Here is a 16665-nt window from a genome sequence, read left to right on the forward strand (position 1 = left end):
ATTTTATTACATTGCCAAATAAGATTCGTAATACTCTATTGATCGGAAGTTCTAGTAAAGTTCTAGTTCTAGCATTTTGTTAAATTACCCTCGCACGGCTAACTTGATGGATAGTGAGCAAGTCAATTTGAACATAAAAATCTTGTTGCGGCACTTCATTCAGTCTTTTGAAAAAAGATAGAGGAGTGCATTCTATAATGCAGACAATTTTCCAAAGTAATCAGTGTATGGTTATCATCTGACTCCATCATATCATTGGATCACACAAGACTAGGCAGTATATCTGCAGAAGATTTTGAAAGAAAGATTTTGAATAAGGAGAGAAGAAGTATTATATCGAGAGCAGAATATTAAGAGAATAGAGAACATAAAGAATTTTCAGGACAAAACGAGCCATTGACTTTAGAAGAAGCTATTTCTCTTGCTGAAGACACACAATTGACGAAACATCAACGTGAAACTATTAGACTACAAGCCAAAGCTTATATTGCTGACATTTTTTCTCTTTATAAAAGTCTTGATGAAGCCGATAGAAAGTGTCTTCCTCCCGCAAAAAGTATGGCAGTTACAGAGCCTGGGGTGAGGTGTGAATTACAAGATTTGTACGTCCATACAGTGAAAAGTATGTTGGAAATTCTAAATATTTTGCCACTGGATATAGTGGAAGGGAAAAATGTGGCGATCAAGTGTAAATATAAATATGGCTGTAATGGCTCACCTGACCAGAGAGAATATAATCAAAAGTTATGTGGAGCAGAAAAATAAGGTGCAGGAGTTTTTATGATATCAATGGTGCCTTTACTTATAATTAAAACTTGTTCACATAAGAATGATACGAATTGTTTTGAATGTGCAGAACGCCTGACAATTTGGAAGAACGATAATCCTGTATCCACCAGATTATGTAGGCTGCTGATGCCATACATAGCTCTCCAAGAACGGGAAATGTACGCAGCCATAGGCCTTATGCGGCAGACGGCACAGTTGGAGGTAAAGGTTTCAACTCTGGATACTTTTTTAGAGTTACCAACCTTTGTACTATGTTATGAAGTACATGAGGTAAAGTATTGACGGACCAGAGGTAGTCATTCCAGAAAAAAAACTTTTTACATCTGACTTCTGTTCGTCTGACCCTGATACTGGCAAGCCAGGATTTTGTTGAGTTGGCTAAGCAATAAGGCTTTCATACATCCAAGGAAGCTTATGAGATCAACAAGGTGAAATTTGTAGCCCTGGTACAGTTCGCTAAGCTCGAAAAGAAGAGCCCGATATTTCGCCCGTTTTTCTTCCTCCTTTGCCATCATATTACTGTCGGCTGATGCCGAGAATTCAATCGAGTTAATTGTCTTGGTCTTTAAATCTTGGAAGAAAATATCAGGTTTTGTAGCACTGATCCGTTGAGTGATGAAAAACGATAAATTCCAGTTGATCGATATAGCATCGATATAGCTTTTATCTACGTATGATGCCGTAGAATTGACCATAAAGGGGCGTGTCAGCATGTTCGTTTGAGTACAAGTGAATGTTCTGCTTCTTTTACAAAACTTTTAAGCACCAAGGGTGTTAGTGATGCTAAGTGTGCTAGGTGTTAGTAATATATAATGTCGCTGGAATCGAAAAGGAGATCAAGCTCCTCTACGGCCCTATCTGCGTCTCGGTAGAAAAAGCCTACAGCATTCACTACATCATGTTGGTGTACGAGTCGCATTAGAGAATCTGTGATTTTTAGAATTGAACAGGCTATAGCTAGAACAGTTCTTCGATAAAGACACTCTAAGCTCAGCAAATATTTACCCCCCCCCCCCTTATCTTGAGGGAGGTATATACGAGGTACAGAAGATCTAGGTTGATGACTTCTATAGATTGTCATCATGTTGCGTGTGCTTCGGTCAAGTTTGCTTAAACTCATCGACGTTACATTTTACTGCACTAAACATGTAAATCAGAATAGGAACGGCCAAAATATTGGTAGCTTGGATCATAATCTGTCCAGATAATTCGGAAGCCCAAATTTTTAAAGAATTTTGCGATACCTTTTTTACGGGCCGTTTTTATAGACTCACATCTTGGGTTTTTGCTTGCGGTATTCCAAGATATGCACATGTTTCTTCATTACCAAGATGTTGAATTGTATTTCATCGTACGAGCTGAAGATCCTGAGCGTCACAAGTTAATGTATTTTCTAGTATTTGTTAGTGTAGATGGACACATGCACACTTGTCCAGTCCAAAGCTCATGTCAATGGCTTTCGAGTATCTATTTAATGCCGCCACAAGGATTGCAAGGTTCCCTTTTAAAGAAGCAAAACGCTTAAGGTCGTTCAGGTATAACTGGTAGTTAACCTTAAATTCTCTTCTGTTCGGCGGGCCACATAGGTATGCACAGCTTTTTACACGGAGCACAATAGATAGCGGCAAGATGATGATGCAGAAATGTATCGTACTTGAAGAGTCTCCTTGGAAGACCTCCTATTATATTTGAGATGACTGGAAGTCACTTGTCTTTTTTTAGATGTTATGACAAAAATGACAAATCTTGTTTGCCACAAGAGCGTAAGCTCTTTCAAACATCTCACTATTTTTGAATGTACCTCCAGACACTCAAGGAACTTAATAAGTACCTCATGATTCGTGTTATCGAATTCCTTTTGGTAGTTTATCCAAGCCATGGACAGATTACGTGAATACCTAATGGAATTCTGGGTAATACACCTGTCTCTTAATAGGTTATATCTGTAACCAGCCAGTCCTGTCTTGCATCCGTGTTGTTTAACTATTGCACTCCATACGGCTCGTTAGTTATCAATATCCTCTCTTTGAAGATGCTAACGATTAGCTTGTGGCTGGTGTTTAAACAAACTCTGGGCCGGTAGTTCTTTGGACTTGACAATTCTACAGTCTGAGGGATCAGTACCGTGCGTCCTTCACTAACCACTGCGGGATGGGTTGTTCTCCGTTGAAGAAAGTAGTAAATATACCAACTAAATGTTGATGCGTAGAAGTGAACTTCTCTTAGCAAAAGTTGTTGATTTTATCTGACTCTGGCCCTTAAAAGCTTTTAGTTCTAGCCATAACTTTCTTCATTTTATCAGCAGTAATTATGTTTCGTAACAGTGAGATATCTGAAGCGTCTTCATCTAGCTTATGGGTATCTCCAATACACTTGTTCCCTGAAGATTTGAATTTCTTCTCGAATAGGCGGATTTGAAGCATGACGTCTAGCCATTTTAATTTTGAACTGAAGCTGTGCAATACGCTCGCGAGTGTTACTCAGGCGTACTGAAGTATCATTTCTTCTATTTTTGCTTAGCAGGAAGACCTTCTTTTCGTAAGCTACACAGTTCAGATTCCAGAGAATAACATCTTCGGAGAGTAAATCTAGGAGAACAGTATTAGCTGCAGCTATCTTGTTTATACCAAGAAAAACTTTTTGTGGATTTTTAATCTCCTATTTCGCATGTTGGCATTATGGGCAATCTGCAAGGATGGCCTTGCTGAAACGAGTATTATGTTCTCTGGATGATGTTGCTCTTTTTCTGAATAAAGAGCTTCATATCCCCCTTTATGTAAAAAGGATTCCTGATCTGTTAAATACTGGCGCGTTTTATGAGGATATTCCAGGTACATATTGATCCAACGTTCATGCAACTTGTGCATGTGCCCTCTTCACGCCGGTAAGCCTACTGACCAACAGGTACGGATGTCCCTCCTGAGATGATCTGTGCATTTAAAATGATGATCTTGCGTTTGTCCGGAGCTATTGTATGTCGTACCCTGGGTTTGATCCTATCGCCACTCTAAAATGAATCATGGCGTCCATCCAAAAGAGACCTAAAGTGCGTAGCACTGCGCAATACTGGTGACGTAACCGCATAATTCATAGCATTGGGGAGAATGTTCTCAAAGCTTAGTACGGACATGAACCACTTTTCCAGAATATTTAACACAGACACGAACTACCGCAGGTGATAGCTTCTCGCTGTTGGTAAGGTAGGAATCTTGAATTAGAAACTCCCCTGTACATTTACTGTACTCACAGAGGGTATTTAAAATACATACGTTGTACATTAGAATATAGCACCTGAATATAGCACCTGTGACCTGAATTATTATTTAAATTTTTCTACTACTACAAATATTGAAAAATCATTTACAATAAAAATTTTGTATTTTATCAGTAATGATTACAAACATTAAAAAATGTTGAAAAAATTTCAGGGATATAAGTTGTTATAACTTTATTAAAATCTTTTATCATAATTGCTTAGCTTTATTTTGTAGCATAATGTTGCATTATTGCATTTTTAATTTACTTAAATTTTAGGAATATAACGTAAGAAAGATTCCTAGAAAAATAAATCATTTCTTAAAACAAAGCTGATAATTAAAAAATACCAATTTTAAAGGAAAGCCGTTGAATTTTTTAAAAAAGTCGAATTTACCCAAGCGATGAATTTTTAATGAAAAACATAGTAGCTGATATTCTAACCACAATTATATTTAAATTTTTATTCCCGAACACAGTTTTCCTGTCCTGAAGATAGTTTTCCATTACGATCATTAAACTGCAGCTGTGACAAATGTTTCAGGAAATTAAAATTAAAATTAAGGGTAGCTTATCCTCTTTAAATACAAAACGGAGTTTAAGAAGATATAAGGTCTTCTATTTTGTATGCCACTTCATTAATCATTCATTATTAAAATTTGACTTGGATGAAATTCAGAAATTTTTTTGTATGTTAGCCAAAGGGGGTAGTTAATCCCCAGTCCAAAAGGTTAAAAAATATATAGTTTACTGCATATGTAATAACATTATTTCAGTTTAAACAATGTTTACACTGCCTTTTACAAAGGAAAAACTGGGGGTTCACTAATTTCGTCGTTCCTTTAGAGCCTTCTTCAAAAAAACGTAGAGGCGCATTCGCAAACCAAACGTTTGCAAAGTAGGACTGGTAAGTTAGGGATCGATATACAATTATCGATGGATGACTTGAGACGAAAAGTTTCTTGCATATGAATATGCCTTTATGTTGACAACTTTGCTACATAACCTGCAAATGATATTTATCAAGACATTATATCTATTTTAATTGCAGTAATATTTTTTCAATTAATTATCTTTATCAGTTGTGCCCATCAGAATTTGATTACATGTGTGCTTTAACGTACAAATTATGTTATTAGTTGAACAAAATGTCGAAGTTTGTAAAGCAAAAAATAGGTTCTTTATGAACAGGCTCAATTACAATTGGGATCATTTAGAACACCAACCAAGGTATCAATAGAAGTTTATTTCCCGTTTTAAGTAACTTTTTAGCAAGTCGGTTCATTTTTGTTGCAGCTTCTTTCGAGCCAAAAATAGTTTATAATATAAACACCAGTTTTTTCTGTATAAATGATTAATATCACCCCCTAAACATAAATTCTGTAGTGTCAATATAAAAAATGTTTATCAATTAAGATATCTGTTATCAATTTTTAAAGATCCATAAGGCTAGCATCTCCACAATCGAATTTTGGGATTTTTCATAGCTCAAATTTGGTTGTACTAATTAAAATTTTTGGCCTCCTTTACTTCCTTTAAAAGTCGATTTTCTTATGGAGGTACTAGCTTACATTAACCCAGCACCTCCACTTTTTAAAAACACTAAATAATAAAAATTTAATTCCACCAGAAATTTTTTAGTAATTTAATCAAGGCATATTTTTAGGCTTTTTTAGTCTCTCAGAAAATATCCACTCTAATTTTTGGGTTCCAGTCTTGGGCTCCACTACTTAAGGTAAAAAATTAGCCCTTTGTAACACGCAGATATGAAATTATGAAAATATAACCTTTTTGACAATTTTGAATGGTCAAAAGTCTATGATTTTTGAACTCCAACTAGCACTTCCACAAGAAAATTGATTTTTTGTAAAAAGTAAAGGAGCCACAAAAATTTTAATTGGTGTGTTTTCAATTGTGGAGGTTCTAGCTCAATATACCTTTTTTAATTGTACTGTAGCTACCTTGATGATTGGTATGTTGGTTACTAATCCCAAAATTGGCCAGAAAGTCCCTTGTTTTGGGCTGGATACCTGATGATATTTCTGTGAAAAGACAAAAATTACACAGGCACACAAAAAAAATCAAAGTCCACGGAGGCGACCTTTGGGGTACTATGGTTTTTGGGTCACCGATTCCGAATCGTTTGTCGGTTTTTTAAGATCGGGTCGTTTTCAAGGTCATTTGAAGTTCAAATGAAGAAAATATTGCTGAAAAAATCTGAAAAAATTCACACATAGGTTTTTTTAGCATGCTGAATCCGAATCCAGTGTCGGTTGACCTTCATTAGTTCAAGATCAAGATCATTTAAAGGTCAAACCAACAAAATAACCTCAAAAAAATTTGTAAAAATTTATATATAAGTTTTAAGAGTCGTAGAATCTAAATTCTAGGTCTTTTTGATAGGCCTTCATCAATTTACGTACAAGCTTATAATAAGATCAAAAAATTAACAATCCCTCATGAACAATTACGATAGACAAGCAGTAATCAGCCATCATAGCGACATTCCATCTGCCTTGGTAGCGCTTTTCCATTTCTTTTATGTCTTGATGGAAGCGCTCTCCTTTCTCTTCACTGTAATCGCCACAGTTCTCTGGGAATCGATCCAGGTGATTATGCAGGAAGTGCAATTTGTATGACATCTGGACCCCCATTTTTCCAAAGTTCTGAATCATTTCGGCTACTATAACTTTATAATTTTCACTTCTTTTATTTCCTAAAAAGTTTTTCACAACTTCCTTAAAACTGAGCCATGCGTCTCTTTCAATTTTTGTCATTGTCGTTGGAAATTTATCATCTTGTAAAAGTCTCCTTATTTCTGGACCATCAAAAATCCCTTCTTTCAATATGTAATGGAGGAATCAATACTTTTTTTGGATCGACCAGGGCCGATTCAATGATATTTCCTTTTCATATTTCAAGTGATTTCCTTTCAGCCCACTTATGATTCGTGTAATGTTTTTCGTGATCTCTACTATCCCAAAGGCACAAGAAAAACAGATTCTTTGTAAGTCCAGACTGCTGTCCTAGTACCTGAAACTTTCAAATCACCACATATAAGCCAATTATATGTTTTGTATTCAATGGCCTCTAGAAGTTTTTTTAAACCAGTGAAGGATTCTTTCATTGTCGTAGAATGTGCGATAGGTACTGCGGCATATTGATTTTTGTTGTGAAGTATTACAGCTTTTAAGCTTCCTTTTGATGAGTCAATAAACAGTCTCAAATCATCATCTTTGTAAGTATTTGGCTTAAGTTCTACTATCAGTCCTTTAAAATTTGAACAGTGCACTAATTTTTCTTCATCAAAGACTTTTTCTTCGAAATACTGCTTAAAACTCTCATTTCTTTTTCTATAAAACGTTACTTTTGTACCTTTTTCTAATAAATTTTTACTTTCTAAAACTGAAGCTAAATGTTCCGCAGCATCTTTAGGTAGTCCCAAATCTCTTACGAGATCATTAAGTTCGGACTGTGTACATTTTTCAGCAATTATATTGCTTACTTCACCTGGTTTATAAACTTCATCAGAGCTTTCACTGATCATTCCATTCTGTGGGTTTAATGAAGATCAACTTAGAATCGTCTTTAGTTTTTTTCCAAATAGAAAGCATTTTGCAGCAGTTATTGCAAATACTATCAGGAACCCAATCTCCCAAACTATATATGAATTAAAGCATTCTTTGTATATATTCTGAAAATTTTTGTTGAACGATCGTCCATCGTTTTTGTATGGAATAAATGTTCCACAAATGAAGCAAAATGCGTTAACATCATTCGGGGGCACATGTTTAGAAGATGAGGTTGAAGGTTTGTTTAAATTTTCCATATTTTTATATATAAACCCGCTCGACAGGGATGACCCTGGCCCGATTGCAGGTGAGTCCGCCGTCCTGGAGGTGATAACCCTTTTACCTCTCCAGGGCTAAGTAAAAGGGCTTTTCGTCTTTGACGAGGACAATGTCAACTCGTCGAAGAACACACTTCGGCATCATCCTCACACCCTGTCGACCCCCTGTAAGGCAGTGCACTTTCACTGGCATCAGTACCCCGACTAGCGTATGAGCGAATCATGTTACACATCCCCTTACGGGGCAGTTGTCATCGTCACACGACTAATCGAGGCAACAGGTGAAAAAGAATCGATTACGCACGAGGTGTGTTAAAAAAATAAGGGGACTTTAAGTTTTTCTCAAAAAAATATTCGATTATTCCTCAATCTTTATGTTGTCCCCTTCAAAGTAGTCTCCCTCAGATATAATACACTGGGGGCCAAATCCGGTAAATATCATTATTGACTTCATTCAATATCTCCTGAGCGATGGACATGCGATAGATCTTTTGATCAAAATTAAGCAGTTTTGGAACAAATTTCGCTGACACACGTCTCATGCCCAAAACGTCCGAAAGAATAGCATGACATGAGCCAACCGATATGCCAACATCTTCAGCAACTTCTCTGATGGTAATCCAGCGATTTTTCAACACCATTTCTTCCACTGCTTGAACGTTTTCATCTGTTGTTGACGTGCTGAGACGTCCAGGGCGAGTTTCGTCTTCGACATCCTCCCGGCCTTCGTAGAACAGCTTGTAACACTTATACACATATTTCTTACTCAGAGTAGACTCACCGTATGCAACTGTCAACATTTTAAGAGTTTTAGAGCACTGGATTCCATTTTTCACACAAAATTTAATGCGAAATCTTTGCTCAATTTTTTTCGAAATAAGTAAATCGCCAAGCACACCAAACACTTCTAACCTTTTACGCCTCTTCCACCAAAACAGCACGAGCTATATAGTCAAAATTGTGAACATATGATCGTGACGAGTGTAGCAACATAACAAAACAAAAAATTTAAAACTTGAATGTACGTAGCCCACGAAAATTGAAAAGTCACCTTACTTTTTGAACACACCTCGTACATCGAAACATCTAGGAATCCGCACATCCACACCTCATTGATTTGACCTTTAAATGACCTTCACCTTAAACTCATGAAGGTCAACCGACACCGGATTTGGATTCAGCATGCTCGAAAACGTACATTTGAATTTTTTTAGATTTTTTTTAGCCTTTTTTCCGAACTCGACCTTCAAATGACCTAAGATGACCTTCAGATAATTAGATATGATCAAATCAACCTTGGATTTGTATTCAACGGCCCTAAAAACCTATATATAAATTTTTACAAATTTTTTTAAAGGTAATTTTGTTAGTTTGACCTTTAAATGACCTTGATCTTGAACTTATGAAGGTCAACCGACAGCGGATTAATATTTAGCGTGCTAAAAAACCTATGCCTGAATTTTTTCAGATTTTTTCAGCAATATTTTCTAAATTTCACCTTAAAATGACCTTGAAAGCGATCTGATCTGAAAAAAAAACCGACAAACGATTCGGAATCAGCGACCCAAAAACATAGAACCCAAAAGGTCGTTTTATTTAAACAAAATGCTATCTGAGGATCAAAAATTCTAATTTTACGCCAAACGAAAACAGATACGTGAAAAACCTTTACAGAAGAACTACAGATTATAAAATACCTATTATTTATACAGAAACCGTTTTTAGATAAGACTTGATATTTTGGTTATATTTATCAAAAATTCTGTGGAAAAAAGTTTCAAGCCAAATAAAACAAAATATAGGAAAAAGTATTAAGGAGAAATTATATTTTATAGGGATCTCCCTTCTGAGTTGGTCCGAGAATTTAAAATGCCTAAATGTCCTAATGCCAACGTGGCTGACTGCAAGAGCCGGAGCTCTTTGGCGATGGGATCACCACTTCTCTACTACACCCTACGCTCCTCTACCTCCCGACTTGCGAGTATCAGGCTCAGTCCTTTGCGAGCCAGATGCAAAAGGCTGTTCTTCTAGGAGCACTCCGTCTAGTTCGTCAACGCTGTTCTCCTCTTCTCATCTCCATCTGTTCCATCTGCTGCGTGAGGTCATTCCTGGCTAGAGACCGCACTCTAAGGAACATTGTTGTACGAAGTATCTTGCGTGAATTTTCCGCACTTGCTTACCTTCTACGATAGAATGAGCAATAGCTTCCGGAACCTACCACTTCTCACAAAACAAAACTAAAATAGTAGGGAAGTGGCGACCCCTTCATCCGAGAGTTCCGGCTCTTGAAGTCAACCACGTTGCACTATGCAACTGCTTTACCAACGGAGTTTGGCTGTCGTGTAAGCTGTGTTGCAGTGAACGCAGGAGAATTCGTGTTTTTTAGCTTCAAAACTAGTTTTTTTTCGTTGCTGAACTTTTCGACTATTAACACCAAAAAAGGGCTAGGCAGATTTCGAGGTCAGTGTTTTTGCTACTTTGTTACCAAGAAATAAGACGTATGTTGTTATTTCGATTGATCTTCATGTGTGTGATTACTATAATACGTAATTCTCACAAAATCGTGTCGGTGCTTTCCGGGACGCACGTGGCTAGGGTCTTTCGGGACACCTTGATTCTTACTAGATTATCAAATTTAATAATCGATCGTCTTTTCGAGAGCTATGGTGCGCAATTATAAGAGAAAAAAGGACGCTGTGTCTGCCGATGCGATGATTTTTTCCTAATTTTTTAAAGATAACCTAACTAATAACTAATACCTCATTTTTCGAAAATTTCTTTTTACTTCCAATTTTCGTGTGAAAATTCAAAATATTTCGGTGAAACATATTATTTCAATACAATCAGTCAAAGATTGGATGAAAATGAACATCAAGATTCCTCCAAAAACTTAGCAAGAATACATTTTATTTTATTCTTAGGTTTTCACTGTGGATCACGAAAATGCTTTATCGGACTACATTTTTAAGGCCTCGGATATTTTTTTCGGGCTCAGCCCAAAGGAAGTTCGTAAGTTGGCGTTTGAGTACGCTACACGTCTCTAGTTGCCAATTCCAGAAACCTCGAAACATGCAGAAATGGCTGGACAAGATTGGTTAACGTCTTTTCTAAAGCGCTATCCCCGTATGTCGATTCAGATACCACAAGCAACAAGCCTCGCACGAGCTACAAGTTTCAACCGCACCACAGTCGCAAACTATTTTTCGCTTTACAAGGCCACCCTCGATAAGCGGAAAATTGAACCTTTCGAAATATATGACATGGGCGAGACTGGCTTTACCACTGACCAAACTCCGGATCGAATTGTCAGTCGTCTAGGCTCGAAACAAATCGGGCGAATTACATCAGCTGAACGTGGAACACTGGCCACACTGGAACTAGCTGTTTCGGCACAAGGCAATGTTGTTCCGCCATTTTTCGTATTTCCTCGTAAAAAGTTCAAAGCCCACTTTTTGAATGGAGCCCTAATTGGAAGCGCTGGTGCAGACAATCCGAGCGGATGGATGACGGCTGAAATTTTTGTCGAATATCTCCAGCATTTTCAACGCCACGTAAATGCATCAGCTCAGAATCCAGTCCTTTTTCTGCTAGACAACCACGAGTCACATCTTTGCATCGCTGGGCTCGAGTTTTGCGAGTGATACTATATTTTAGTACTTTCTCTGCTACTGGACACCATGCATAAGTTGCATCTACTTGGCCGAAGCGTCTTTGGACCCCTGAAGAAAGCTATACATTCTTTTTCGAACTGCTGGATTACAAACAACCCATGTAAAACAATTTCAATATATGATATTCCTAGTATCGCACGTGATGCACTCCCATTGGCACCGAAGATTACCAACATCCAGGCGGGATGCAGAGCAGCAGAACTATCACCATTCAATCCCGACATTTTCACTGACATCGATTAGGTAGGCCTTCTACAGGTTCAGCACTGAAAAAGGTTCATCTGAACATGACGCTCGAATCTGTCCGTCCGTTTCCAAAAGGTCTCCTCTGCTCCAAATGCGACAAATTATCTACTTATGTCACCAGTATCACGCAGTGCCACACACAATAGGCCTCTTTCGGATGAAGGCCATGGATCTGTTGAGAGTGGCAACAGGACCGAACTGAGGGTACGACCAGGCAATGTCCTGGGCGAACGCAAGAGCCTCGTTTTAAATAGTCGGACCCACTAAGGAAGGATGTCCTTACCTGTTGGCAAGGAAACTTACTTAAGCGAAAATGATACACGTACAGGTTACACGATCTTTCTCAGGATGCAAATTTTAGCCCTAAGGTTAAGGTACTAGCAACTAGGCAACTGTCGCAGTGACCAGAGCAGGAGTGTCCACTAATTACTGATGAATGAGTGAAGAAAGTTATCGCTACAACGAAGAACTTTTTAGTACCAGGGTCAGATAAAATCAACACCTTTTGTCGAAAGAAGTTCACTTCTACGCATCAATATCTAGCTCGTATATTTACTATGTTCTTATACGGAGAACAACCCATCCAGCAGTAGTTATTATACAAGCTATTTACTGGCATCCTAAGAGAGAGGATATTAACATCTATCGAGCCGGAATGCAGTGCAATAGTTAAAAAACGTGGATGCAAGAGAAGTTTGACTGGTTTCAGACCTTACCTGTTAATAGACAGGTGTATTGCCCACGATTCTATCAGGTATCGACGCCATCTGTACATGGCTTTGTTTGACTAGCGAAAGGCATTCGATAACACAAACCATGCGCTACTTAGAAACTCCATAAGAGGGGGTCACATATAAGGAGACTCCTATCAGGTATCGACGCCATCTGTACATGGCTTTGTTTGACTAGCGAAATGCATTCGATAACACAAACCATGCGCTACTTATAAACTCCATAAGAGGGGGTCACATATAAGGAGACTCTTTAAGTACGATACTTTTCTGCATTTTCCTCTTGCCTCTATCTATTGCGCTCCGAGGCAAAAGCTTTGGATACCTATGCGGCTTGCAAACACAAGAGAATTTAAGTTCAACTACTGTTTTATATATGAATTGCGTAAGCTTGATGAATTCCTTAATTTCTCTACTTTACTCGTATATGAATTCCATGAATTATATACGTTATGTGAATTTCGAAAATTCCTTAAATTCCCTGAATTACGTGAATTACATAAATTCCGTAAATTTGGTAATTTCCTAAAATCTTTGAATTTGGTTAAACCCTTGAATTCCGTAAATTTCTTGAATTTATTGAAATTTGTGAAATCGTTGAATCCTGTGAAATCCTTAAATTACATGAACTTCAAGAATTTCACAAATTCCCTGCGTTATATGAATTCCATGAAATCCTTGAATTCATAAATTTCTAGAATGAAGAGAATTCCGTTAATTATATGAATTTCGTTAATATTTTGAATATCCGTGAAAGCTTTCGAACTTCTTGAATTCCGTGAATTCCATGATTTTCGTAAAATAATTAAATTCTTTGGATTCAATGTGTACTTTAAATTCCTTGAATTCTAACAATGTGCAATAATAATTTTTTCTTATCATGAAGTTTATATAATATTTTACATCCATTAATGTATAATAGATGATAGGTTCTGACTTACTGTTGAAAAGGAAAACATAAAAAGTAATAATTTATTTTTTACTTACCAATAGAAATAAGAATAAAGTCCAAAGTTAAGACCACACTATAAAAGATAATCATTTTTTTAAATGTGATAAAAACTGATTAGTTCCGAATTCAGAAAACAGCCTAACTGAGGGATATTCTTATGTTTTGTGTATATATTATATTTTCAAATATTTTTGTTTTCCCCTACCCGAGCATGAATTTCGTATATCGACAATATTAGGAGTTATTGCCATGAAATGTTTCAATATGTATTAAATAAATTATTTCGTAGAAGTTGAAATCTTGCATGTGTATAATTATTTTACCTTGAGAAACTCAGGTATGTTATCTTTGACGTAAGCGTATCTGTTTATTCATTTAATACTGAAAAGCTAAGAGAACTTAACATAATATGTGCAGAGTAAATATAAATTCGCTTCTTGAAAAATAATTTTCGGGCAAGTTTTTTACGTAATTAAAATCTGTCCAATATTATAGGCTAGAAAGTACCTCTTTCTTCACAAAAATTAAAAATGTGTCACGCAGATTTCAAAAACTAGAAAAATATATTTTGCCAATTCTATTTATCAGAATTTTTTAAGACAAATATTTTGTCAAACATAAACGTTTCTTTCACTGAAAATATGCAAAATTATGTTAAAAGTAATTTTGAAACTGAATATGAGGCTACACTATATATGATGTAAAGTATCTACTAATAGAGGTGAATTTTCAAAAAAATAACTGCATTTTCAATCAGCTAGTTAGATTTTTAACTAAAAAAGCTGAATTTTCTATTAAAACTGGAATAGTAGCATTTTATTTAAAAGACTGTTTTTGAACTAAAATAGAAATGAATTTGCAAGAAAATAGTTAAATTTTGAGCAGCACGGACTTCAACTTTCAAACAAGTAGTTGAATTTTCAATCTGAAACTATTAATTTTTAACCGAAAAATATATTATTACATACCAACAAAAGATTATTTTTCAACCAAATAATTGAGCTTTCGCCACGGAAAGATGATAAAGTATTTTAGACCGGAAGAGATTAATGAGAAACCTTAAGGAATAATCGGTCATATATTACTATATATTACTATAAATATTTTCACAAAACTGAAACAGCTACACAGCAGTCTGTATTTTTCAGTTTGTATTCTTCCCTATTTTTGTCTTTTTTGTTTTATAATTTCATAATGAACGTAAAAATGATTGAGCTCGAAAATTAAACATTATAAAAGTACTGATTTTAAGTATGTACGTACATTTATCGAGGTGACGATTTCAATCGAAGAAAAAATTTTGCAAGTCATTTCCCGTGTCACTAAAATAAAAAAATTCGAACTCTAAGGCTAAGCATTTTTTAATCTGAATGATTAAAAAACAAAATAAAAATTCAAGCACTCAAATTTGAACTCCTGGATTTTAACACTTTAAATTGACGTTATAACCTTTTTTAATGAAAAAGCTTAGTGTTTGGATGATCAATGATTTAAACGTATAAAATGGAATGTAGTAAAACTTTCCAATTAAACAAGTTGAAATTAAATACAGATAAACTGCAAATTTAGAATTTTGAACTTTTATAAATTATAGAGTTCAAAGATTTCGATTGAAGATTTCAGAAGTTTTAAATATTTTAAAAAGGTATTTTTAAAAGGTCGAAAAAAATAAATTCTGCAAAATAGACTGTAATTTTACTTCGTTTAAAGCCTTATATGTCTCTTTGAAAATGAAACGCTTCCTCTTGTTTTTATTGGACATTTTGATAATGCCTGACGATAACACTTGATTACGCAACGCGTAACCTAAACTCTGAGTGACCGAAAGCAAACTGAAGCGAATATCCTTCGACAGTTTTGCCACTGAGTGAAAATGACTTAAGCAAACGACACGATTAACCGCCGAGGATACTGCCCGTTTCTTTCATACACTCCTGCGTTTTTGTTGAGTTGCTTCGCTGACCTAGCAGCGTCACTCTCTCATTTCCTTGGGCCACCTTGTCCTCTCTAACGGGAAATTTTCTTGCGGGACTGCAGTATATATAGCGAGCCGAAAATATCTTCCGGGTAAAATACACCCAGTGTAGGCTGAGAGGGATAAGATAAAAGAAACATCCTATATAAAATTTTGTGGATGGCAATGGTATTATTTTGCTCAAATATATACAACATTTCCGACACAATTCTTCGGCAACGTTGCACAGAAATATTAATATTAAAATTAAGATAAAATAGTTTTTATACATTTCGCGGATGCTTCACAAACACATATGTCAAGCGCAATTCAATATTATTTGGAGATATTGGTAAAATATTTCAAATAAATATATTTCCCGGTTCAAAAATTTTCAAGTTTTCTGAACGTTGTTGCATTATTTACTTAAAATGTTGCACTTTGTGGCTTCTGATATAAATTCGCGGTAAGTAGAAAGAATTTATATTTATTACGTGATCGAGTCTACGTCTCTCGCGTCAATCCCAATAAAGATTCCTTTAAAAATCCCGATAAAAAATGACAAAGATGAATTCAGAACCAGAAATGGGAGAATTACATAAATTCTCAGTTAAAGCAATACATTTTCAACAAAAAGTCAAAAAGAATCATTAACAAATTAGTTAAATCCTTAACCAAAGCACACTAATTTGAATCCAAACCGAGTGCTGTTAAAAGAGAGATGTCAATCTTATATAAAAAAGATTCAAAAGAAAAAAATGATTTCTCTCCAAATTCGTTAGATTTTGAAGAAAAGAAATAAACGTTTAACCAAAAAGATTAAGGTTTAGCTAATTAGATTAATTTGATACCAAAAAGACGCATTTCACCAAAAAGATAGTTAGATTTTTATCTGCACCAGATGAATTTTCAACTTAACACAGAATAGTTAAATTTTCAGTACACAAAATTTCTAATGTGTAAATTAAATTTTTAACAAAAAAGTTTAATGTTCAACCTACTGATAATAATTTTCTACAAAAATAATCAAACTTTTAACCTATGAAAGACTGGTTTTTCACAAAATAAGATAATTTTAAACAAAAAGTAACATTTTTAAACATAATTGAATTTTAAATTGAAAAACAGAAATATACAGCTAAAAATAGAAGATTTAAAAATATAGGAAAAAGAATTCTCTACACAAAAAAAAAAACAAATTTTTAATCCAACAGATA

The 16665-nt window shown here is 35.5% G+C and overlaps 1 protein-coding gene across 1 annotated transcript; it reads left to right on the plus strand.

Moving 5' to 3' along the window:
• The first annotated feature begins 10971 nt into the window (after nucleotides 1-10971).
• Nucleotides 10972-11535, plus strand: LOC117183060. The gene has a single exon (XM_033376215.1). It carries the CDS (start codon nucleotides 10972-10974, stop codon nucleotides 11533-11535), a length of 564 nt encoding a protein of 187 aa, XP_033232106.1.
• Nucleotides 11536-16665: the final 5130 nt, after the last annotated feature.

The sequence above is a fragment of the Belonocnema kinseyi genome, chromosome 2 (assembly GCF_010883055.1).
Source record: "Belonocnema kinseyi isolate 2016_QV_RU_SX_M_011 chromosome 2, B_treatae_v1, whole genome shotgun sequence".
Taxonomy (NCBI): Eukaryota; Metazoa; Arthropoda; class Insecta; order Hymenoptera; family Cynipidae; genus Belonocnema; species Belonocnema kinseyi.

What these genes read in the sequence shown, in the direction of transcription:
- LOC117183060 (XM_033376215.1), top strand. Translation starts at nt 10,972, where the DNA reads ATGGCTGGACAAGATTGGTTAACGTCTTTTCTAAAGCGCTATCCCCGT.